Below are 20,802 nucleotides of genomic sequence, written 5' to 3'. Positions count from 1 at the left end.
GAGCAACAGGAAACACCTGACCTCAGGAACGCTGCAGCAGATACATGTGCAACCATCAAATCATACCCAACAGAAACAGCAAAACAAAGATAAAGGATCTATGAAAAAGGTATAGATGAAAATACAGGCCTTTATTTAACTGACTAATGAAAATAATTAAAGTCTTAATTAAAACCTATTTTCAAAAACGGTACATATAGAAATCGTATGGCCATTTTATCAAGATCAACTTCTGTCTTCATTTCTGGAATAATTTATTGCTCCCTTTCTATTAATATTATTTTTCTTTCTATATTATAGTTTATTTTGTTGTTATTTGTTTGGAGTCTATGTTACATGTACACGTACATATCCAAAAAAATAAATGATAATGGTATAATGATAATGTAATGGGCCTTCGGGGGCCTAAATGTTCAATCAGCGGTGCCGTGTGTCGATCTGCCCAGCAGAGGTCGCTGCAGCGCCTCATGGTGTCTACGCTTGCGCAGTTTCTTAATTTGGCCTCTGGTCTTTTTCAAGCGTTGATGATGAAGATGATGATGCGCTGAAAAGCTTCGTCTGCTGTTCGCCGCTTCATTTTCTTCCACTCTCATCATTTAACGTGTAAACCCCTTCAACCCCCCCGACCCGCTTCCTCGGCGCTTTCCGCTAAATGGCTTCGGCGGGGAAACAGTGACGGACATTCGCTGAGAAAGTTGTCCAGGGAGGAGTGAGAATTCTGGGCTGCTGGAGTTTTCAGGTAGCCGTTATAGCTTTCCTTTAGTTAGCCCCGTTAAGCTTAGGTTAGCATGGGAAGCTGCGTTCGCTAACACCAACGCGGCAATCAGTTTTATCCTGTTCGAACGCTCTACGCACTTCAAACGCAATTTTCTAAAACAGCTCCAGCGTTTTTGTTACGGTGAAGAGGCAGAACTACACTGTAGCTGCAGCTGCTTTCTCCCCGAACTGTGAAGCTAAAGCTAAACCGCTGCTGCTAAACTGCGTTAGCATTGGAACGGCATCGTAGCTGAAATGTATGATTGAGCTGTCAGAGTACATCGCGTTAACATTAATTGGAAAAATAAATAAAGTACGATAATGTAATATGCTGTTTATTTACGTTAGGCGGATGAATTGTGATTTTTTTTTTCTTTACGGTTGGGACAGGGTTTGTTTTGGACATAGCAGCTAACGGTGTCAAGCTAAGATTAGATAAGCAGAAAAACGCTTTAACAGTCCTTGTATATCATTCATCATCCACCACATAATTCATCTATCAAAAATAATTTAAAAAAATAATAATTTAACTCGATACTGACGTCCGTTTGTATAAAGTGGAACGACCACCCTACCTGGTTTATTAGCATTAGCTCTAGGGTTAACCTTTAGTCTGTACATAATGTTTCCAAAACACATCCATTGCGATTCGTTGACGATACAACACACGAGTACGTTTGTTTGAAACGTTCTATGAATCGATTTGCATGACTTGTTTATTTGCGTTTTTCCAGAGAGGCTAATGTTAGCAGAATTCGTCATGGTGACTAATGCTAATCTCAGACATGAGTCTGGGTGTGTTAACAGCACGTTTGATTCATCGCGGCGTGGTGATGCTTGTTTGGTGCATGGACGAGTTTGGGGGAAAAACGTGTTTTATTTTAACAGTGGAGTTTGATGCTACGTTTGGCTTCAGTAGTGATTTAAAGAAAAAAAAGATGTTCTTTATTTTGCTGCAGTCTTCCATGCTTTACTGCAGTGCTTTATTAAACCCGTTAATTGCTTCACATATGGAAGCCAAATGCAAACATAATAAATACACCTGATTTCAAAAAATGTTTGTTGTTTTTTTTTTTATTTAAAAAAAAGTGTATAGATCAAATCGATTTTTGATCTGTGATACTTCACTGTATTTACTGTCATAATGTCATTGTTACCTGTCAAAAAGTAAAGCCACCATTTTGGAGGGACTGAACATTAGAACTCAGTTTTAATTTTAATCCCTATGTTGGTGTCACCCACTTATATCTAAAAGTAACACTTCTGGTTTTAAGGTAGTATTTTATTTACTTTTTAATCCGATGATAATTTACCCTTAGACACGGCTCTGGATGTTGCAGAGAGTAATGGACGTGTGTCGATTTAGCTGCTAATCCAATCTTCACTGATGTTTTTCAGATGGTTACAGATGTGGGTGTCGTCCTCTACCTCTGGTCTCGGGTGCCTTGCTGCATGACCTCAAAACAACAGAATCATCTACGACCTCGAAGCGTTGTCATTTGGTCCTCCACCTCATCAGGAGTAGGAGCCTCAGAGTTTTTCCCCCCAGTGGTAGAACACCTCCACTCCAGCCGGTGGAGGTGTTGAGGAGCTCCACGCCCCGCCTCTCTGTTTGCTCTTCTTTTTTTTCAGGAATATATTTAGTCTTTTTCCTGGTGGGCTTTTGTCCGGTTCTACCGGCTGTGGGACTTTTCAAAACTGGGGCGCAATTCATGGGACACAACCATGTCAGATCTCGGTGAGCGCAGGTCGGTCAACGCGGACTACGCTGTCTCCCTGCTGGAGCAGCTGAAGTTCTTTTATGAACAGAAGTTACTGACTGATGTGGTGCTGTTGGTGGAGGACACGGAGTTCCCCTGTCACAAGATGGTCCTGGCCACATGTAGCTCCTATTTCAGGTGAGTGAACGGGCATCAGGATCAGCAGCCTCCTGTTGTGTCCTGGAGATTCCACTTCTTAATGACCTGGAGCTGATGGAGGACATGTTGATTTGTCTCCTACAGTTTCAATAAATTATGCACCGCACCGTTTTCTGTGCATAAAGACATCAATTACTCGCCCAGTGTGTGAGCTGGTGGGGGCGCCGTAATGAGGTGTAGGTTTGTTGTCATTGTGTAGCGCAGTTACAATAAATAATGCACAGTAACATAGAGGATGTGTTACCTGAACCACACACAGTGGATAGAAAACATACAGACGGTGTTTAATCAGAGGAAACACTTTTCATCACACACTGAACAGTAGGGATGTAACGACAACTCACAGTACAATCTGGTTCATGATTTTTTTTTTGTCATGATTCACTCAAGAGTTCCAGACAGGAGCAGATAGATGGAGCGCTTGTGTGAACCAAGATAAATGACATGTAGAAGTCATAAAGGCTGAAATGCTTTTAAAATGTCCACGCCATCTATTGGGGAAACGATGTGTGTTGACACCAGACTAGCACAGACAGCTCCCTCGGGCCCCTGGGGGCCTCATCTCTACGCACAACGTTGCGTAACGTACGTCCAAGTGTGTGACACAGCAGCAACTGCAGCACGAGCCTCGGCTGTGGGAAGAGTCCGTCTGTACCTGACGGAGGCTGACCCAGCAGTCGGACCCAGCAGTCGGACGTACCGTCGACCTCACTGTGTCCGTCCGTGCACAGACGCTCCAAGAAGAGTTTGGTGGAACTTCTTGGCGTCCTGGCAGCCACATCGTCCCTGCTGTTTCCCAGGCACTCGTTATCTGGTGCGAACATGCAAAGCATTTCCCCTCCAGGGTTCAGAGGTGTTGCAGTGCTTCCTCTCAACTACTGCTTCCCTCCTTTTTTCTTTTTTTTTTTCTTTTTTTTTTCTTTACCCCGTCTTTCATCCAAATAAGACTCACACTCTTTGAGTCAGAAAAGAAGGCGAAGGTGTGTGTTTGGGGGGAGCCTGTTTGTCTGGGAACGTCTGGTTGCATAGGGCGTTTGGGGGGGGGCAGGGCTGGGGATGCGACTGCAGGATTGCGTAATGCAACTGGTCAGGTTTAGTCACTGCTGTGATTGACACATGCCCCCCCCCTTCATCCAAATAAGACAGAGCTGGAATGAAGATACGATATAAGAAAATGCTGCAGCTGTTTTATCAGTTTAATTTTACCTCCTTTTATTCATTTGTCTTTGCTGCATTCAAGTTTGCCGCAGTTTTTTCAGTGACTCTGCCCACACCTTTCTTAAAGAACCCTGTTACCCATACCCACGGACAGAGGCAAAAGTCTTAGGCAGGGGCATAGATTTAGATTTATTTTATACAGAATCAGCGTTTCCTCAGGATATTTCGTTTCACTTGTGTTGTGTTGACCGTTGTCCTTCCCCTCTCCTCCTCTAGGGCCATGTTCATGAGCGGCCTTAGTGAAAGCAAACAGACGCATGTCCACCTGAGGAACGTGGACGCAGCCACCCTGCAGATCATCATCACCTACGCCTACACAGGCAACCTGGCCATCAGTGACAGCACGGTGGAGCCGCTGTACGAGACCGCCTGCTTTTTACAGGTCTGTGTGGAGCCGTCATGGCTGTTTCTTTGAAAGAACAGTCAGATTTAAAACGTGAAAATTCCCTCTTTGCCTCTTTCTCTCTCTCTCTCTCGGCCTCACTCCCTCATTCAGGTGGAGAACGTCTTGCTGCAATGCAGAGACTATCTGGTCAAAAAGATAAATGCAGAGAATTGTGTTCGCATGCTGAGCATCGGTGACCTGTTCAGCTGCAGCGAGCTGAAGCAGAGCGCCAAACGCATGGTGGAGCACAAGTTCCCCGTGGTGTACCGACAGGAGGCCTTCCTGCAGCTCTCGCACGAGCTGCTGGTCGACGTCCTGAGCAGTGACAACCTGAACGTGGAGAAGGAGGAGACGGTGCGGGAGGCGGCCATGTTGTGGCTGGAGTACAACATGGAGGCCAGGTCGCAGCACCTTTCCTCAGTACTGAGTCAGATCCGCATCGACGCGCTGTCAGAGGTGACGCAGCGCGCCTGGTTCCAGGGGCTGCCGCCAAACGACAAGTCGGTGGTGGTGCAGGGCCTCTACAAGTCCATGCCCAAGTTCTTCAAGCCCCGCTTGGGCATGACCAAAGAGGAGATGCTGATTTTCATGGAGGCCATGTCGGAAACGCAGGGGGAAGGCTACGTGATGTGCGAGTCCTTATCGACAACGGTGGTATGTTACAGTCCGCAGGCGGAGAAAGTGTACAAGCTCTGCAATCCACCTGGGGACCTGCAGAAGGTGGGGACGTTAGTGACCCCCGATAACGACGTGTTCATCGCCGGTGGACAAACCCCCCTAAAAAACTCTATCAGCAACCACGGAAAGAGCAACAAGTTCCAGGCGGTGTTCCGCTCCGTCGACAGCTTCTTCTGGTTTGACGCTCAGCAGAACACTTGGGTTCCCAAAACCCCCATGCTGTGTGCCCGAATCAAGCCCTCGCTGGTCTACTGCGAGGGCTACATCTATGCAATTGGGGGCGACAATGTGGGAGGCGAGCTGAACAAGCGCACGGTGGAGCGCTACGACTGCGAGAAGGACGAGTGGAGCATGATGAGCCCGCTGCCTTTTGCCTGGAACTGGAGCACCTCGGTGGTGGCGCACGACTGCATCTACGTGATGACCCAAGACCTGATGTACTGCTACTTCCCCCGCGCCGACACCTGGGTGGAGATGGCCATGCGCAAAACCAGTCGATGTTTCGCCTCGGCCGCTGCTTTCGGTGACCTGATTTTCTACATCGGTGGTTTACACGTGGTTAGCAACTCAGGCCTGCGGCTGCCCACGAGCACCATCGACGGCTCCTCTGTCACAGTGGAGATCTATGACGTCACCAAGAATGAATGGCGCTTGGCCGCTAACATCCCTGCCAAGCGCTACTCTGACCCGTGCGTGCGGGCAGTGGTGCTCCTCAACTCTTTGTGCATATTTATGCGAGAAACGCACATGAACGAGCGCGCCAAGTACGCCATCTATCAGTACAACGAGGAACTGGATCGATGGTACCTGCGGCAGCCTGTGTCTGAGCGGGTGCTCTGGGACTTGGGTAAGGACTTCCGCTGTGCAGTTGGGAAGCTGTACCCCTCGTGTCTGGAGGAATCTCCCTGGAAACCCCCCACCTACCTCTTCTCACCTGACGGGGCTGAGGAGTTCGAGGTGGACGGGGAGCTGGTGACCCTCCCTCATGTATAGCTCTGACGCTCCCCTCCAGCTCCTGTAAATCTGAGTGATGGACACGGAGGAGGGGAACGCTGAGTGTTTGATGTTGTTGGTGTGGCAGCGGGGTCTCTGGACGAGTGGGCAAGCCCGTGGTCAGCACGCTCAGAGAGGACACTCTAAAAGGACAGGAGTGGGCAAGCCCGTGAGCCCGTCAAGCCCGTGCTCAGAGAGGACACTCTAAAAGGACAGTTCAGGTGCAGACCAGTTTGGTTTGGCCCAGTGTTTGACCGTGTTTAGTGTCGAAGCTAAGCCGTTTACAGAATGAATCTGAGTACATTTGTACTTCATAACGAAATTCAATACATCTGGAACTGTATTTGAAGTAGTTCAAAAATACGTTCTGTAACTCTGTGGCCAGAATCAGGACTTCAGTATTGGTGCTTTTGGGTGAAGCTGTTACTTTGCTCCACCAGCTCCTACAACCAACCTTCAGAAACCCTGAACTGTCCCTTTAAAGGAAACCAGTTTTTGTTTTTTCATTTCTTTGTCATCTGTGACATCAGTTCTTTCTACAATGTGATAATCTCAACCTCAGCTTATCGTCACGATGATGTTGATGCACTTATCTGAGAATCTTTCTCTGAACGACAGCGGTGAGTCCATAAACCCCCCCCCCCCGAGGCCCCCCCCTCGGTGGCCCCCCCATGGCCCCTCTCCCTCTCCTCATCTGTCCTTTCTTCTCTCCAGCTGATAGAGAAGTTCTGAGAGGTTCTAGTTTGTGTTGAAGACGTACGCAGACGTGAGAATGTTCCTCCTCAAACGTGTTTTATAATCATGGACATTTATCATTTGAGATTATTTTTTTAAGATTTAGGAGCAGAAGCTAACAGTGCAGCTAACACTCTGTTCCCACGGTGTTTGTGGGTGACAGTAAGATCAGTGTTGTTCCGTCACTGTGAGTCGTCGTCGCTCTGATGACTCAGTTTCTTGTGCTGCTGGTTCTGGATTGGATCTTTGATCCGTCGGTGTCTGACGTTCCGACCTGTTTCTCTGGCTGTTCCAGATGATGAACAGCCAGAGCATGTGGCGTCGGCATCTCCTCCTCCCACTGGAGAGTTGACCACGAACCTCTCAGAGCCTTCTTTACAGTCCACACAGGTGTTCCTCAAAGTCAGGAAGGTTCCTCAAACGTCTGGGTTTCTGATGGAGTATTGACTTCACAGGGACAACATCCTGACTCTGAGGAAACCTAAATGTTACTGGTCCCTCCTCCATATCAGAGCTCTACAGGCTTCCTGCTGTGGTTTTCCTGGGCAGAGTGGTGGGGGTGGTGGTTGGGGGGGGGGCGACTGCAGGTCCAGTTCGCCTGTGAGCATTCCTTCCTGACTCTGCCTCCACAGCCCTGTTCTGTCACACGGGTTATCCACACAGCCATCAGTTACACCACCTCACTCTGTGTCACATGATCGTGTTTGTTTGTCAAGGTCAGCGTTGGTTCTCTGTGGCAGCCGTAGAGCGTTGATAGGAAATGGACCTTGGGTTATCTGGTACCTTAGAAATAGCATTTAGTCATATACTGAAATGGTTTGACCTTTTGGTTTGTGTGGGGGGGAGTTCACATTTATTGATGAGCCGTGAACCAAATCTTTGGTCTCCAACATCATGGTTTTAGTTTTTAGGTCCAACACACACACACACACACACACTCATGTGGTCTCTGTTCAGTCCTGGTCCTGAACCAGTCCTGATGGTTCTGGTCCTAGTGGACATCCTTTTGGTTTTGTTTTTTTTTTCTAACTAATCACAGACACGGCAACATTTCAAGTTGATTTAAGGAGTTGTTGGATTGTCCTCAGGATGCATCGTAGACTTGTCTCCTCAGCTGACCTCTGACCTTTCAGCTGACCTGCTGACACAGAACCTTCCTCCAACCCCACACTAATGTTCTCCCAGAGGAGCCCCCCCCACCCCCCTCCGTCTCTGTCCCATCACGTCCTGAACCTTCTTTATAAGAAGTTGTTGTTAAAGTCCGATCAGTGAAGACCAGGTTCCGTGGCTCGTCCTCTCAGAACAGACTCAGTCGACTCCTCAATGTCAGGCTCATGCATTTTGTTGTTTTTCCCTTTTTTTGTATTTATATTATATTATTCCCAAGCTGCTGAATTTTATATATGTATATGTGTGTATATATGTACACATATATACTGTATGTGTACATATATATACAGTATGTACATGTATATATATGTACATATATACATATGTGTGTGTGTATATATATGTATATAAAATCTCTATTTTTCATATGTTTCAAAGGACATGTTTTGAGTGTGGGGGGGGTGGGGGGGGGGGGGTAACCAGGTCTGTTTTATATTAGTGTTCTGTTTTTCTTAATTTAATATCAGACATTACTGTAGTGTGATTGTGGGTAGTTTTGTTTCTCTTTACGTTTCTGGTCATTGTTTTTTTTATATATATATATATTCTTGCTGCTGATTGGTTCTGAGAGAAGAGGGCTTGCCCCCCCCCAGGGGGGGGCTGTTGCTACAAAAATGTCCCAGCAACAACTAGCAGAAGTGGAGGGTTGGGGGTGAAGTTGTGGTGGGGAGGGTGAAGGAGTGTCCTTCTGACCTTTGACCTTAAAAACATGAGCACAGGTGCTTCATGACGAACTCTTAACTAGCATGTCTGGCTGCATCATATTCCTTTGGCACTGTATTTTTAATGAACGTTAATTTATTAAAAAAATGTTTCAAACGTTCCTGAACCCGACTCCCAGGTATCTTTGGTTTTTATTGTGAGCGAATACTTTAAAAACATGTAAGAGGAAAGGACGATGGAGACATTTGAAAAACATACCTGTATATGAACTTAAAATTAAAAAGAAAAAAAAATCATATTGTTTTCAAAATAAAAGCACACAAACAGCAGTAAAAATGAAACTGATCACGTTGAATGTCGTTGCTCTGAATTTAACCACGAGCAGAAGTAGAAGAAGAAAAAGCAGAAGTAGTAGAAGAAAAACACGGGGGAAAAAAAACACATGTGAATAAGGTGTTAGACACGGGGGAAAAAAACACATGTGAATAAGGTGTTAGTGCTAATACTACAGATAGGGGGCAGTAGCGGTGGATGTGTTGGGGTCATTATGTTGCCGAATAGTCCACATCCGCCCATAGAAGAAACAGAAAAGAAGAACTGCTGAAGTGTTTAAAACCGGAAGAAGAACTCTCCGTCCACACGGAGCTTCAGTGTCTCCGGTTCTGTCCCTGTTTGGACCTCAGGTTGAGCAGGGACATTAGCGCCACCTCCCCCACCGTCGCCATTTTTGTTGTTGTCTGAGAAACTGACGTCAACCCGGAAATGAATGGTGTTGTTCGCCAACCACGTCAAACGTCGGCACGCGTGTGAGTGTGTGGGCAGTGACGTGAACACGGACGAACTTTGTCAACGATCCTGGGTGGAAAGAGTAGCTTCAGATGAGGACGGACTTGTTTGTGTAGTTTTTGTTTCTATCCCAGATAGTGGGCATTAGTGATTGTACAGTTGAAACGATGAGGTCACTTTTAGCGTAATGGCATAAACCGGCCAGAGGGGGCAGCAGTGGACCTGCAGCTCCTGTGTTTGATCTGAAAACATTTTCTTGAGGATCATTGGTGTCTGTACTAAATGATGGAGAATGATGGGGTTTTTTAATAGTTTATCTGGAGAACTTTCTTTCATTCTCTATTTTGTTGACATCAGTTTGACGACTGGTGGGCGGGGCTTCTGAGTGAAGCCAGCGGTGCAGCTGTGAACAGCAGAACCTCCAGCTCTGACTCCCTCCTGAAAACAGACTCCTTTAGGTCAGGGGTTCTGGGTTTGTGTCAGTAATAATATAAATAATAAATATATCTAAAAAATATATAAATAAAGAAAAAAAAACAAGTACTGCAGTATTGAAAGTAAAAGGTCCTCAGAGCTGGTGCTTCTTCAATAGTTGTTTTATTTACAGCAATAAATCGTGTTCTCTTCAAATAGGTTAAAGAATCTGTCAAGAAAAAAATGTGTTCCATATCTTTTACGTCACAATACATAAAAATCTTCTCAGTACAAAGATGAAAATAATTTTATCAGACAGTAAAAACCAAAATTAGATTAAAAAGAAAACAAAAGAAAATCAGACATGAACTGATGGAAAGACAAAAAACACGATTATTAATGAATAAAAAAAAACCCTAAAAACTGGGACATGACCCAGACGAGGACAAATAAATGGCAGTGTAGACCACAACGTGGACAGGTCTCGCCCACAGACACAGTGACCCACATCTGTGTATCCATGATGTGGACCAAACGTCAGACACCAGTGGGTCAGAACCTGTTTGACTGACATGTGGCCCACATTTTGAATACCAGTGTAGGCCAGATCTTTGTATGTGGACCAGACAAAAAGAATGTGAATATGTTGTCTACACAAAATAAACTGACACAAGTGACACACACACACACACATAAATGTGGTCCAGGGTTTAGGACGTTTCCCTCCAGTGTTTTCATAGTCATTCAAATATGATGAATAAATACATCCATCTCCTGCATTCACACAGACACAGACACAGACAGACACAGACAGCAGCTAAAGTAAAAGTCAAGGTTTCAGCAGACAGTAGTGACACCTGCTGGAGGTGGAGGTGAAGTCAGAGAGGAGAGAAGGTGGAGATGATGAAGATGGAGCATGAACATGAAAGAGGAGAAGAAGGAGAGACCAGAGAAGACTGATGGATGTAGTGGAGGAGGACATGGATGATCAGCTGTAGGAAGGGACCGATCAGAAGATCATGTGACTGTGACATCACTACAGAACATGGATTGATTCAAGTTTTATGAGAAAGAATCAAATGCACAGGTTGAGAGAGTTTATATATAAATCCTCTTCCTCTCCAACAAAAACACAGTTTCTTTACGTCAGCTCAACCACGGACAGTAGAATCGAACCCCTGACATGTGCAGCACAGAGAGAGAAAAAACAAAACAAAAACACAGAGCGTCCACTTCAGCGCCCCCACCAGCTCAGGACCCTGGAGTCTGCACACTGGTCCTGCTGCGACCCCGGGAACAGCCATCGTAACCATCCAGAAAAACAACCGCGCTCTGGGTCAAAAGTTCACCTGTGTCGTCAAAAACAAGCTCCTCCCACTTCAAAGTCTCTGTAGGATATTTGGGGGAGTGGTTTCTGACGACTCATCACGGTTTGACCTCAGTCACCGGTTCAACAGATGTGGGAGGAGTCACCGCGGATGGCTGGGCCAGAGTGGAGAACCAGGTCGACATGGCCGACTTGGCGCTGGTCAAGGCCCCGCCCACTGACTGACCTGAGGGCGGAGATCACAGAGAGGTTGGCATTAGTTGACAAATTTCTTTAGATTTTTAGGAATTTCTAATCTTTAGGTTCATTTTTATTTTCAGTTCCTGGACGAAGCTGCAGTGACTGGAGCCTAAATACTGGAATGTTCTGTTCCTGGTTCCGGTGAGTTCTTACCGACTGCCTTCCCCGTCTGGACCACGCTCCGACTGGTGGTGATCATAGCGTTTCCTAATTTCTTCCCTCGCTCACTGTTCTGCACCGAGCTGCAGGAAACAGACAACATTTAAGAACTCTGTCTGCTGACGTCATGTCAGGGGCTGACCAGCAGAGGGCAGCAGCAAAACACGTGACGTCTTGCGTCTTGAGACTACAATACAGTGGGGCTTCAAGATACGAGTCCAATTAATTCTATTCTAGGTAAAATAACCAGAGAGGGAGACAGCGCCACACAGTGGTTGTATGTTGAAGCCCCACCGTCTGATCTGATACAACTGGATGTTATTGAAGAGCAGGTTTTTATTGATTTAGTGAAGGAGGAAGACGACGTCACTCACTGTGACAGACGCAGTTTGACGTCAGCGACGCTGTACTGTCCCTGGAACGGGTGTCTGCAGCGAAACAGTAAAAAATAAAAACCCAGTTTGACCGTTAGGGGTCACTGTTGTCAGATTTCTGTTGGTTCGGAGCTCGTACCCTGGTGTGATGGCCGTCATGGCTGGGTGTTTGTTGCTGTGCCAAACCCGAAAGTTGTGGGTGATTTTCCACGCAGAGACGAAGGGGGCGCCGTAATCAGTCAGCAGTCTCTCGCTATCTGAACAGGAAGAAGAAGAAGAGCCAGGTGGTTTCACAAGTCGAGGAAAAACGTGACTTTAGGGCGAAAGAGAGAGAGAGAGAGAGACCTTCGTGGAAGAGGGAGGACAGCAGCGAGTGCAGGTACAGCGTGAACTGAGCTCTGATCCACTCGTCTCCGCCCTCCCAGCCCGTCCCGTCCAGAAAGACGTCGTCTCTGTTCTCCGTCACATGTTTGACCAGATAGTCGGCGAACCGCAGGTCAGCCGTGGTCAGACTCAGGACCTTCCTCAGCTCAGGGTCCTGGATCAGGATCCGAGCTTCGTCCACCTACGACAGAGACGGACCACATTTAGTCAGAGGAACCGACGTTTGAGAACCTGTCCAGCTGACACTTCCAGGCTCTTCAAAACCCTGACCTCAACGACGGCGTCGCTCAGGTGCCTCTGCTGGTGGAACAGAATGTTGGTCGCTCCGGCCACGAAGCCGCGCACTGCCACGTCAGACAGCAGGTGGTGCTGTTGCAATGCCATGTAGGGGAGACACAGGTAGCCCTGTAAAAAAAAAAGAGACACAAGGGGTGAGGACGTGAAGGTGGGAGACGTGGACCAGAGGGGACACGTCCCTACAAACATCGTCCTGAACCTTGGTGAAGACGGCGAGCGGCAGACCGTACTGGTCCTCCTCCAGACCTGACACCAGCCCTGGGACCACGTTGCCCTGACCGCTGAGTGCCTGCGGCTGCACGGTGATGGGCGTGGACGGAGTGGGTATGAAGGCGGAGTCTGACTGCTCATGAAGCTCCGCCTCTTTAGGAGCGGCCTCTTCTAAAGAACTGGGGTCCAGCGTCTCCCAGTCGCTCTCTGACGACTCTGGTGACGTCCGGGACGGAGGTTTGAGGAGGCTGCTGTTCTCAGAGGGTGGAGCCTCACCGGTGGGCGGGGCCTCAAACAACCCCTCCCCCTCCGGCACGGGGGTGTCAAAGTCTGTGACCGACACAGAGACAAACTCCTCTGCTCCACAGGTGCTGTCCACCAGGACCAGTTCCTCAGAGACGCTGCTCCTGGTTCTGTAGTGGGACGAGTCCACGAGTCCATGTTCCATCATCCCTGCACAGAACCACAGAACAGGATCCAGTTCAGAACCCAGCGAGAACAGAACCATGAAGTGGGAGTGTTTGTTCAGCACTGACCTGGGAACAGTGAGAGGACGGTCATCAGAGCTCCAACCAGTCTGTTGACAGGAGACACGTAGAACAGAACCTGCAGAGGGACGGACAGTTAGGAGGACAGAGACAGACAGGTGGACAGGTGGACAGCTGTCTGTTTTTGGTCTTACTCTCTTTTCCAGCAGGATCAGTTTGAAGAGAATCAGAACCTTCAGAGAGAAAAAAACAAAACAAACAAGTTTCTTTAAATGACTGCGTCCGTCGAGTCTGATCAAAGTATTGATCGGTGATCGTTCCTGTCCGTGTGTCTGACCTTGTGTCTGAAGTTCAGGATCAAGTCTCTGGGAGACAGACCTGAAACGAAACAAAGGTCACTAAGGTCAACTAGGTCACTGATGGGGCAGGTCACATGATGAACAACAATTATTATTATTATATCATTTATGCCATCGCGGTGCCTTGATTTTATTTAGTTCACTGTCATAGCCATAAATACAAAGGTGAATAATTTAATAATATAATAATTTTTCTGTTTCCAGTTCCGACCGAGAGTTTTAATTTCGGTGCATCTCTATTTATTACCCAGATAAACCTGCGATCCCTCCAGAACCGATCCTTTCAGAGAACCGTTCATGTGGTCATAGAGTTCCTGCAAAAGAAACAGGACAAACAAACATTTAAAAGATTATTTCAATATTAAACAAATATGATCATTTTCTGCAACAATTCAGTGAATACAAACAAATAAAAAGTAGTGAATTTAAAAGAAATTTAGGGGAAATTAAAAAAAAAAGTAAATAATAAAAATGCACTGGATCATATTTTAAACTATCAAAATAAAAGTTAATGTATTTAAAAAATAGTCACTAAATCAATGTTTCCTGGTGGTTAGAGCTTCTATTCAGACTGGATCAGTGAGGTCAGAGGTCACGGTCACCTTCAGGATGGAGATCTGAGAAAAGTCCTTCTCCTCAAAGTAGGCGTGAGTGATGAGCTGCAGCTTGGCTTGGACGAGGCCGTAGAGAGGCTGAGAAGACACGGAGCAGAGGCGTCAAACCTCAGTGACACAGACTGACCACTGGGGGCAGCAGTGGGCCAACAGCTCCTGTGTCTACATGAGCTAAAATCAGTGATTTTTTTCACGGGGTGCAGAGTTCACCCTCTGATGTCACATGACCCTTTGACCCCGATGGACTCACCACTCGACTCAGGACGCAGACACTTTTCTGGACCGTCTCCCTGGTGACATCAGCCTGTCTCACCTTCAGGGCCTGCTGGGACATCACCACACTTAGGCTGCGTTCACACTTATCTGTGTGTGTGTGTGTGTGTGTTTGGGGGGGGGGGCAGACTGACCTTTGCCACTATCTGACGATAACAGGACACTCCATAAACACACTTGGTGTCTCCACTGCGGGGGGGCAGGTGAAAAAACACTGTGTCTGAGGAAAAACAAAAGAAAAACAAAATGATTTCAATCTGAACAACAGCGCCCTCTGTTTTCATCACTGAATTCTTCTCATTTGTATCATTTTTGGTTCGAAGTTTTATATAATTAAGAGTATAATTAATGATTATTGATTCGCTTTTATATAATTAAATAAAGAGTATAATTAATGATTATTGATTCGTCAAACTTTAGCCCGGAGGCCGAGCTACAACAACACGACTGAAGGACGGTGGCCGCGATCCAAAACTGCAGACAAACTGGATCCACTGGAGTCCTGAGGCTGAAATCCACTCGGCTCGTGGATTTCCACTTCTCTTTCAGAGAAAACTTCCTGGTACTACTTCCTGGTACTACTACTTCCTGGTACTACTTCCTGGTACTACTTCCTGGTACTACTACTTCCTGGTACTATTTCCTGGTACTACTTCCTACCTTCTTGGTAGTTGTGCGCTCCATCAGGCAGAGCCAGGAACGGCAGATACTTCCACTCCTCAGGCAGCAGGTTACTGTCGTGACCCTCGTCGGGCATCAGTGGGGGGTACGAAAACTCCACCTGTGAGAAGGTGGAGGAGGTGGGGTTAGCATCTGCATCTGGTCAAGATGAGACTTAATGTCCACGAAAAAACCTGGAGGATCTGCAGAGAGGAAACATTTTCTACATAAACTGGTTTATCCAGAACAGATGACATCACTTCCTGTTCTGTCAGAACACCTGGAGCCACGGACTCCTGATCAAGTGAAGAACGTCAGGATCAACAACGGCTCTAATCACAACACATTGGGTTGTTTTTTTAAGAATGGATGATGAAGTGAGTGGAGGCTGTGGCTGCGTCTGGTCCTACAAGACTAACCTGAAACTGTACACCACACACACACACAGACACACACACACACACACACACAGACAGACACACACGCCCAGCTGCAGCAGTGTTTCCCCACACGCTCCCTGAGGCTGAGCCCACGCCGCTCCACCACAGAGGAAGAACGATCAGCAGATCACGGCTGACAGCTGCTGGACAGGTGGAGACCAGAGTCCACGATCACCTGACACCCAGCAGGAGGTGAAGCACCCTCCTCACCTGAACCTGACACCAGCCCAAATCAGCAGCTGAAATCAAAAACCTCGTATTTCCAACAGCCGAACGTCTGTCACTGACGGTGGTGGAAACTTGAAATACGTTAAAAATACAAACAGCATCAGAAGAAGAAGAAATGTAATGTAGTTTTGACAACATCAACTCCAGCTTCATCTTCATCTTCATCATCAGCCGCGGTCAAAGCCGTTACTAGACTCACAGTTTGGACGCCGGCTCAGCTCAGTGCTGTTGTGTTCTGCTGCAGCTGCCAGACAAGAATGAACTTTAATGAGGAGACAATATTGAACTATATGCAAATGAACTGAAGCCGACTGAGATGAATGAGTCACAGCAGGAAGTCACAACGATGTCACTGAAACACTGGACGCTCCAGGCCGTACAGGCAGCGTGTGTGTTCTCCTGCAGCTCAGAAATCAGACTTTGGGTCAGTGTCAGTGAGTCAGTGTTCTCCTGCAGCTCAGAAAACAGACTTTGGGTCAGTGTCAGTGAGTCAGAGCTCTGCAGCTAATGTAGCCAATGGGAGCAGAGCAGCAGCAGCAGCACTCTTCCACTTGAAGCTTCTACCTTTTCTACTAACACAAACCTTCAGTTCGACCCAATCTGACCTTCTTCAAGTCCAATCCAATGTGTTCCGTTTGTGACAGAGGGGATTTGAACTACACCCCCTGGCTGCTGTGGTTTTAATTACACTCTGGACGTCACAGAAGTGTCTCCAGTCAAACACAGGACGGTGATGTTGTCCAACACTGAGGAGACAACACTGGGACATGTGAAGTTCTTCCTATCTCGGTAGGCCAGCTTATGCAGCACAAAAGATGAACATGAGAATTAGTTTCTCCGGCCTGTGTGGCAAAGATGTTGGCCCAAATCCTGGCTACCAGATGTGGACCTGTTAGTTCGGTCCGTTGATCTTGACTGTTTACTACGATGTGGAAATGACCTGTCGAACACGGGGGACATTCATGTCCTACGCAGCCTAAAAGTCCTACTGTTTAACCATGTGGCCTACATTGTTAAAAATCTGATCTCAGATCTGAAATCATTTTTATATCAGGAACACGGAACGTGATTCTCTTCACGGTTGTGTTTTGTTAGCCGCATTAGCTCAGAGCAGGCGTCACTCACCTGACAGCCCTTTTTGTGGTGAAATCCCACCACGACAATGTGCAGCACTGGAACCCGGTTTTCGTCTCTTCCGTGAGGCTCCATGTCTGCGGGACCCTGCGGTCTCTGGGCTCTGGACTCTGAGATCCCGGGCCGAACGGAAAGCTCCTGCTCGGTCAGTAAACAGAACAGAGGGGCGGGCAGTAAGCAGTCAGCAGTTAACCCCGCCCGCTCCGTTCACGTACTCAAAGAGCAGCGGAAGACACAGGAAAAGACGAGGAATCAATGCCTTGCACTTCCGGTTACGACTGCGCTAAGGTGACGTTCGTTCCGCTTTGCTATTAATAACAGTTTCGAATTGTGAAGAGATTGTTGAAATGTATTAGAAGTATTTTCAGGAGTTTATGGTTAAAATGAACTGTAAATAAACAAACAAAGAGACTACAACAGATACAAAATAATTATAAACCGTATATATATATATATAAAACGGTATAATTAGACGTTTGACCAAAATTGCTTAAAGTTAGCAATAGGTAAAAGCTTCCTCTGGAGAAACCCCCCAATTCACTAAGTTTTAACCTAAATGGATGGAAACCCCCCAAAAATAATTCACTAAGTTTTAACCTAAATGGATCAGTCATCAAAAACTGTAAAAATAAAAAAGAAGTACACGGCGAAACATGATGTGTTTTATTATCTACTCTGTACACGGCAAAACATGATGTGTTTTATTATCTACTCTGATGATTTAAAAGATGTTGTTACAGAGAGATTAACTCTTGCTGAAGTACCGTTGGTCCCATTGAAGACATCAATTCATAGTTTGAACATGTCTCGTATGTTTTCAGAAGACGTGACATCTTTAAAATATCATTTTGTTTACTAAACTATTTTTACTTTTATTTTCCTAGATTGCCTGCATTGCCAACATGGATTGTGTGTTAAAAACAAAAAAGTAATGCGATGACGATATAATGGCTTCTGCCACAGCAACTGTGACAGTGAGATGTCACATTCCTAAAGCTTTGATGTCTCATTAATGGAAATTATTGTACTTTGATGTCTTTACTTTAATATGTCATCACATAAAGTCAAAATTACATATGATGCTGAGCTCAATAACCAATAATCAACTTACCAACACAGCAAGGAAGAAGGGAACCGGACGAAGAGAAGGACAAGTGAAGCAAAGGAAAGAAGAGGAAGAGGAGTCCGTTGAAGAAGCTACCAAGTCAGGGCACCTGTTGGAATCTCTCTTGTTGTAAATCTGGAGAACAAAAGCAGTATGTTGCCTGTCTTCGGACGGCCACGATCAACACCAGGTGTTGCATGTCTGAAGACGTTCCTTATCTCCTACAGTCTGATGTTCTGGATCACCGGTGTGATCCTGTTGGCGGTGGGAGTATGGGGTAAGATCAATCTGGAGAACTATTTTCCTCTGCCTTCACGAGGGGCCAACATGGCACCATGGGTGCTGGTCGGCACTGGGGTTGCAGTAATTATTTTTGGACTGTTTGGTTGCCTTGCGACTTGGCAGGGCACCCCGTGGATGTTGAAGCTCTACGCCTTGTTTTCGATCCTCGTGTTCCTGCTCGAGATTGCGGCAGCCATCGGAGGCTTTATCTTCAGACAACAGATCAAGGCAATGCTAGGTAGCATCTATACAACTGCCATTAACACGTATGATGGCAAAGGTGTAACTGCCACTGGTGTCGACACTATCCAGAAGACTCTGCGTTGTTGTGGGGTCCACTTTTACCATGACTGGAACACATCGAGCTACTTCACAACCAACGGAATCCCCACTAGCTGCTGTAGCACGACCAATTGCCCCAGTGACTCGCTCAAAGACGTCTCGCTTGCTCAGAGCCTGGTGTACAATGAAGGATGTTTTTCTTTAATAACCAATGCAATGGAGTCAAACCTGGCCATCGTTGGTGGAATCTCCATCGGGTTTGCTTTCTTCCATCTCCTTGGGATTTTCCTGGCCTGTTACTTTTCTCGTTTCATGACTGCCAAACCACAACCCTAGCAACAAGTTGGTTCAACTTGAACTTTTAAATCACACGCAGTTGAAGGCAGGACACCAACTGCTGTCGGACGACAGAGACAATGAAGAAAATGTACAAATTACTGGATAGTTTCATTGAGTAGCCAGTAATGAAACAGTGAGTATGCGTTCTGCATTTCAGCTCAGAGTCTAGAAGAGGCCACTCACAATAGCGGTACCAGATTACCATCAAACACCTAAACCTTCTCAGAAGAAGGAGAATCCAACAACTCAACCTTAGGGATCAACTATCATCACTAACTAACCCAGGAGGACACCGTATAGTAACATCACCAGCACTGACTGTCAACAAGTCACAACCTTCACATAAACAATATGGACAAAGACCACGGTGCAAATACCTGGGCGTCTGCTATTAAACACATCACTCCAAACTCAGGAACTAGTAAGAAACTGCCTTCAAACACCACTAACATTTGACGAATCCAAACAGAAGACAGTGAGTCTCTGAAGTCCAGAATAAGGAAGTGACGCAACATTAGTCCAGAGTTGTACTTTCATTATCAGTGTGTTCACAAAGTCCCATAGTTGAAGGAAATACTCACGTGAAGATGACCACACACATTAATTGAGTTGCTTACTCTTAATTTGATGGACAGAGAACTGCCCACACCTGAGGTGTCCCACGTGGACATTGGTCAGGCTCTTTTCGATCACCTGGTGTGGGTTGTGCTTCTCAAAGTCCAGGATGAACGCTTGTAAGGTTGTATTCCCAGAATAACTGCATGATCTGACCCCAGAAAAAGACTTCACTGGTGCAAGAACCGGTGACGATAACACTTTCTTACAGCTCTAGAAAAAACACTTTTCTGTGAAGGACAGGACTAAGAGAAATGATCTTTGACAAACTTTTACTAGATCTTGGAATTTCTAAGGAAAAACTCAACTAGGGGTAAATTGTGGTCTTGGCTCACAAAAAGAAAAATTCCTTCATATTTTTCCTGAGAGGGTCCACGTCGTGATAATACTGGAAGACTTGACAGTCGACCATCAAGTATCCACACATCTATATGCAGATTATGGGTCTTTAAGTGAACATAGCTGAAATAATCAAAATAAGGGTTTAAATGATGTGGAAGGATTGGGAAAAGGATCAACTTTTAAATTATTGTTGGTTAAAAATGCGTTCAATTAGGAAAAGACTGAATCAGAAGTATCAAAAAAAAAAAAAACGCAAGAAACCTCTATTCTACAAGTAGAGGACACACAAAAAATAGTCTAGCAAAGAAAAAAAAAATCACCAGCGTCATGAAGTGTTTGAATATATGTAGCACGTTTTAGGTCACTTCAAATAAGAGCAATAACAATAGGGTGAACGTCTTTATCACCGCAGTCAGGATAACATTTGACATAACACGCAAATAATCCTACAATTTTGCTAAATTCTTCTAACCATACCCTAGAACCACTACTGAGTGACAACCAAATGATTTTTTAAAGGCATATTTAATGTATTTTAACATGTATGTTGTTTTATGAAAGTTGAATAAAATTCTGAATTAGTCTGAATTGGGTTTGTTTTTATAAATTGTAAAAGAGAACATAGAGGAGACACACAAGCGTCCAGTGAAAATCCAGAAAATGATTTATTTTTCGGTAAAACGGTAACACATTTAGAACCTGCAAAAAGACCACTGACAAATGTCTGTGAATTTGAGAACATGCAGGTAGAAAAAGGGCTCGATCACAGCCGTCGTCATTGAGGTAAGGTCCGTACCTCAACTCACAAAGTTCCAGATTTACTGTTGTCTTAATTGTGTTAAACTATGTTATCTCAAATGTTGTAATTCATTTTGACCACTGTACTTCATATTATAATGTATCTGTCGTAGGGTCATATTCCTGATGACTGTT

General features: G+C 45.8%; 3 protein-coding genes across 3 annotated transcripts; 2 read left to right on the top strand and 1 right to left on the bottom strand.

Annotated features, from left to right (window-relative positions):
• The first annotated feature begins 180 nt into the window (after positions 1-180).
• On the top strand, positions 181-6,098 carry kbtbd2 (kelch repeat and BTB (POZ) domain containing 2). The gene is made up of 4 exons (XM_008308335.3): positions 181-739; positions 2,155-2,654; positions 4,110-4,275; positions 4,390-6,098. Exons 2-4 carry the CDS (start codon positions 2,482-2,484, stop codon positions 5,947-5,949), a joined length of 1,899 nt encoding a protein of 632 aa, XP_008306557.1. The 5' UTR covers positions 181-739; positions 2,155-2,481; the 3' UTR covers positions 5,950-6,098.
• Positions 6,099-9,881: 3,783 nt separating this feature from the next.
• Positions 9,882-17,125, bottom strand: avl9 (AVL9 homolog (S. cerevisiase)). Its single transcript, XM_008308336.3, has 16 exons — positions 16,896-17,125; positions 15,103-15,223; positions 14,577-14,662; positions 14,420-14,491; positions 14,158-14,247; positions 13,803-13,869; positions 13,534-13,574; positions 13,391-13,429; positions 13,245-13,314; positions 12,698-13,161; positions 12,472-12,606; positions 12,163-12,382; positions 11,957-12,074; positions 11,818-11,871; positions 11,438-11,526; positions 9,882-11,270 (listed from the first exon to the last, which is right to left on the bottom strand). The coding sequence occupies exons 1-16, from the start codon at positions 16,977-16,979 to the stop codon at positions 11,143-11,145; spliced, it is 1,878 nt and encodes a 625-aa protein (XP_008306558.1). The 5' UTR covers positions 16,980-17,125; the 3' UTR covers positions 9,882-11,142.
• Positions 17,126-17,645: 520 nt separating this feature from the next.
• LOC103377500 (tetraspanin-7-like) lies at positions 17,646-20,456 on the top strand. Its single transcript, XM_008308337.3, has one exon. It carries the CDS (start codon positions 18,163-18,165, stop codon positions 18,907-18,909), a length of 747 nt encoding a protein of 248 aa, XP_008306559.1. The 5' UTR covers positions 17,646-18,162; the 3' UTR covers positions 18,910-20,456.
• Positions 20,457-20,802: the final 346 nt, after the last annotated feature.

The sequence above is a fragment of the Cynoglossus semilaevis genome, chromosome 3 (genome assembly GCF_000523025.1).
Source record: "Cynoglossus semilaevis isolate Cse_v1.0 chromosome 3, Cse_v1.0, whole genome shotgun sequence".
NCBI classification, from domain to species: Eukaryota; Metazoa; Chordata; class Actinopteri; order Pleuronectiformes; family Cynoglossidae; genus Cynoglossus; species Cynoglossus semilaevis.
Note: the sequence above shows the minus strand (reverse complement) of the source record. Positions and strands in the feature narration are given on the sequence as shown.

Excerpts from the sequence above, each read along its gene's own strand:
- LOC103377500 (XM_008308337.3), top strand. The coding sequence starts at position 18,163 with ATGTTGCCTGTCTTCGGACGGCCACGATCAACACCAGGTGTTGCATGT.
- avl9 (XM_008308336.3), bottom strand. The coding sequence starts at position 16,979 with ATGGAGCCTCACGGAAGAGACGAAAACCGGGTTCCAGTGCTGCACATT. Across the intron at positions 13,162-13,244 it reads CGTCCTCTCACTGTTCCCAG|GGATGATGGAACATGGACTC; the intron begins GTCAGTGCTGAA and ends GGTTCTGTGCAG. Across the intron at positions 12,607-12,697 it reads CGCTCGCCGTCTTCACCAAG|GGCTACCTGTGTCTCCCCTA; the intron begins GTTCAGGACGAT and ends TTTTTTTTACAG.
- kbtbd2 (XM_008308335.3), top strand. The coding sequence starts at position 2,482 with ATGTCAGATCTCGGTGAGCGCAGGTCGGTCAACGCGGACTACGCTGTC. Across the intron at positions 2,655-4,109 it reads ACATGTAGCTCCTATTTCAG|GGCCATGTTCATGAGCGGCC; the intron begins GTGAGTGAACGG and ends CTCCTCCTCTAG. Across the intron at positions 4,276-4,389 it reads AGACCGCCTGCTTTTTACAG|GTGGAGAACGTCTTGCTGCA; the intron begins GTCTGTGTGGAG and ends TCCCTCATTCAG.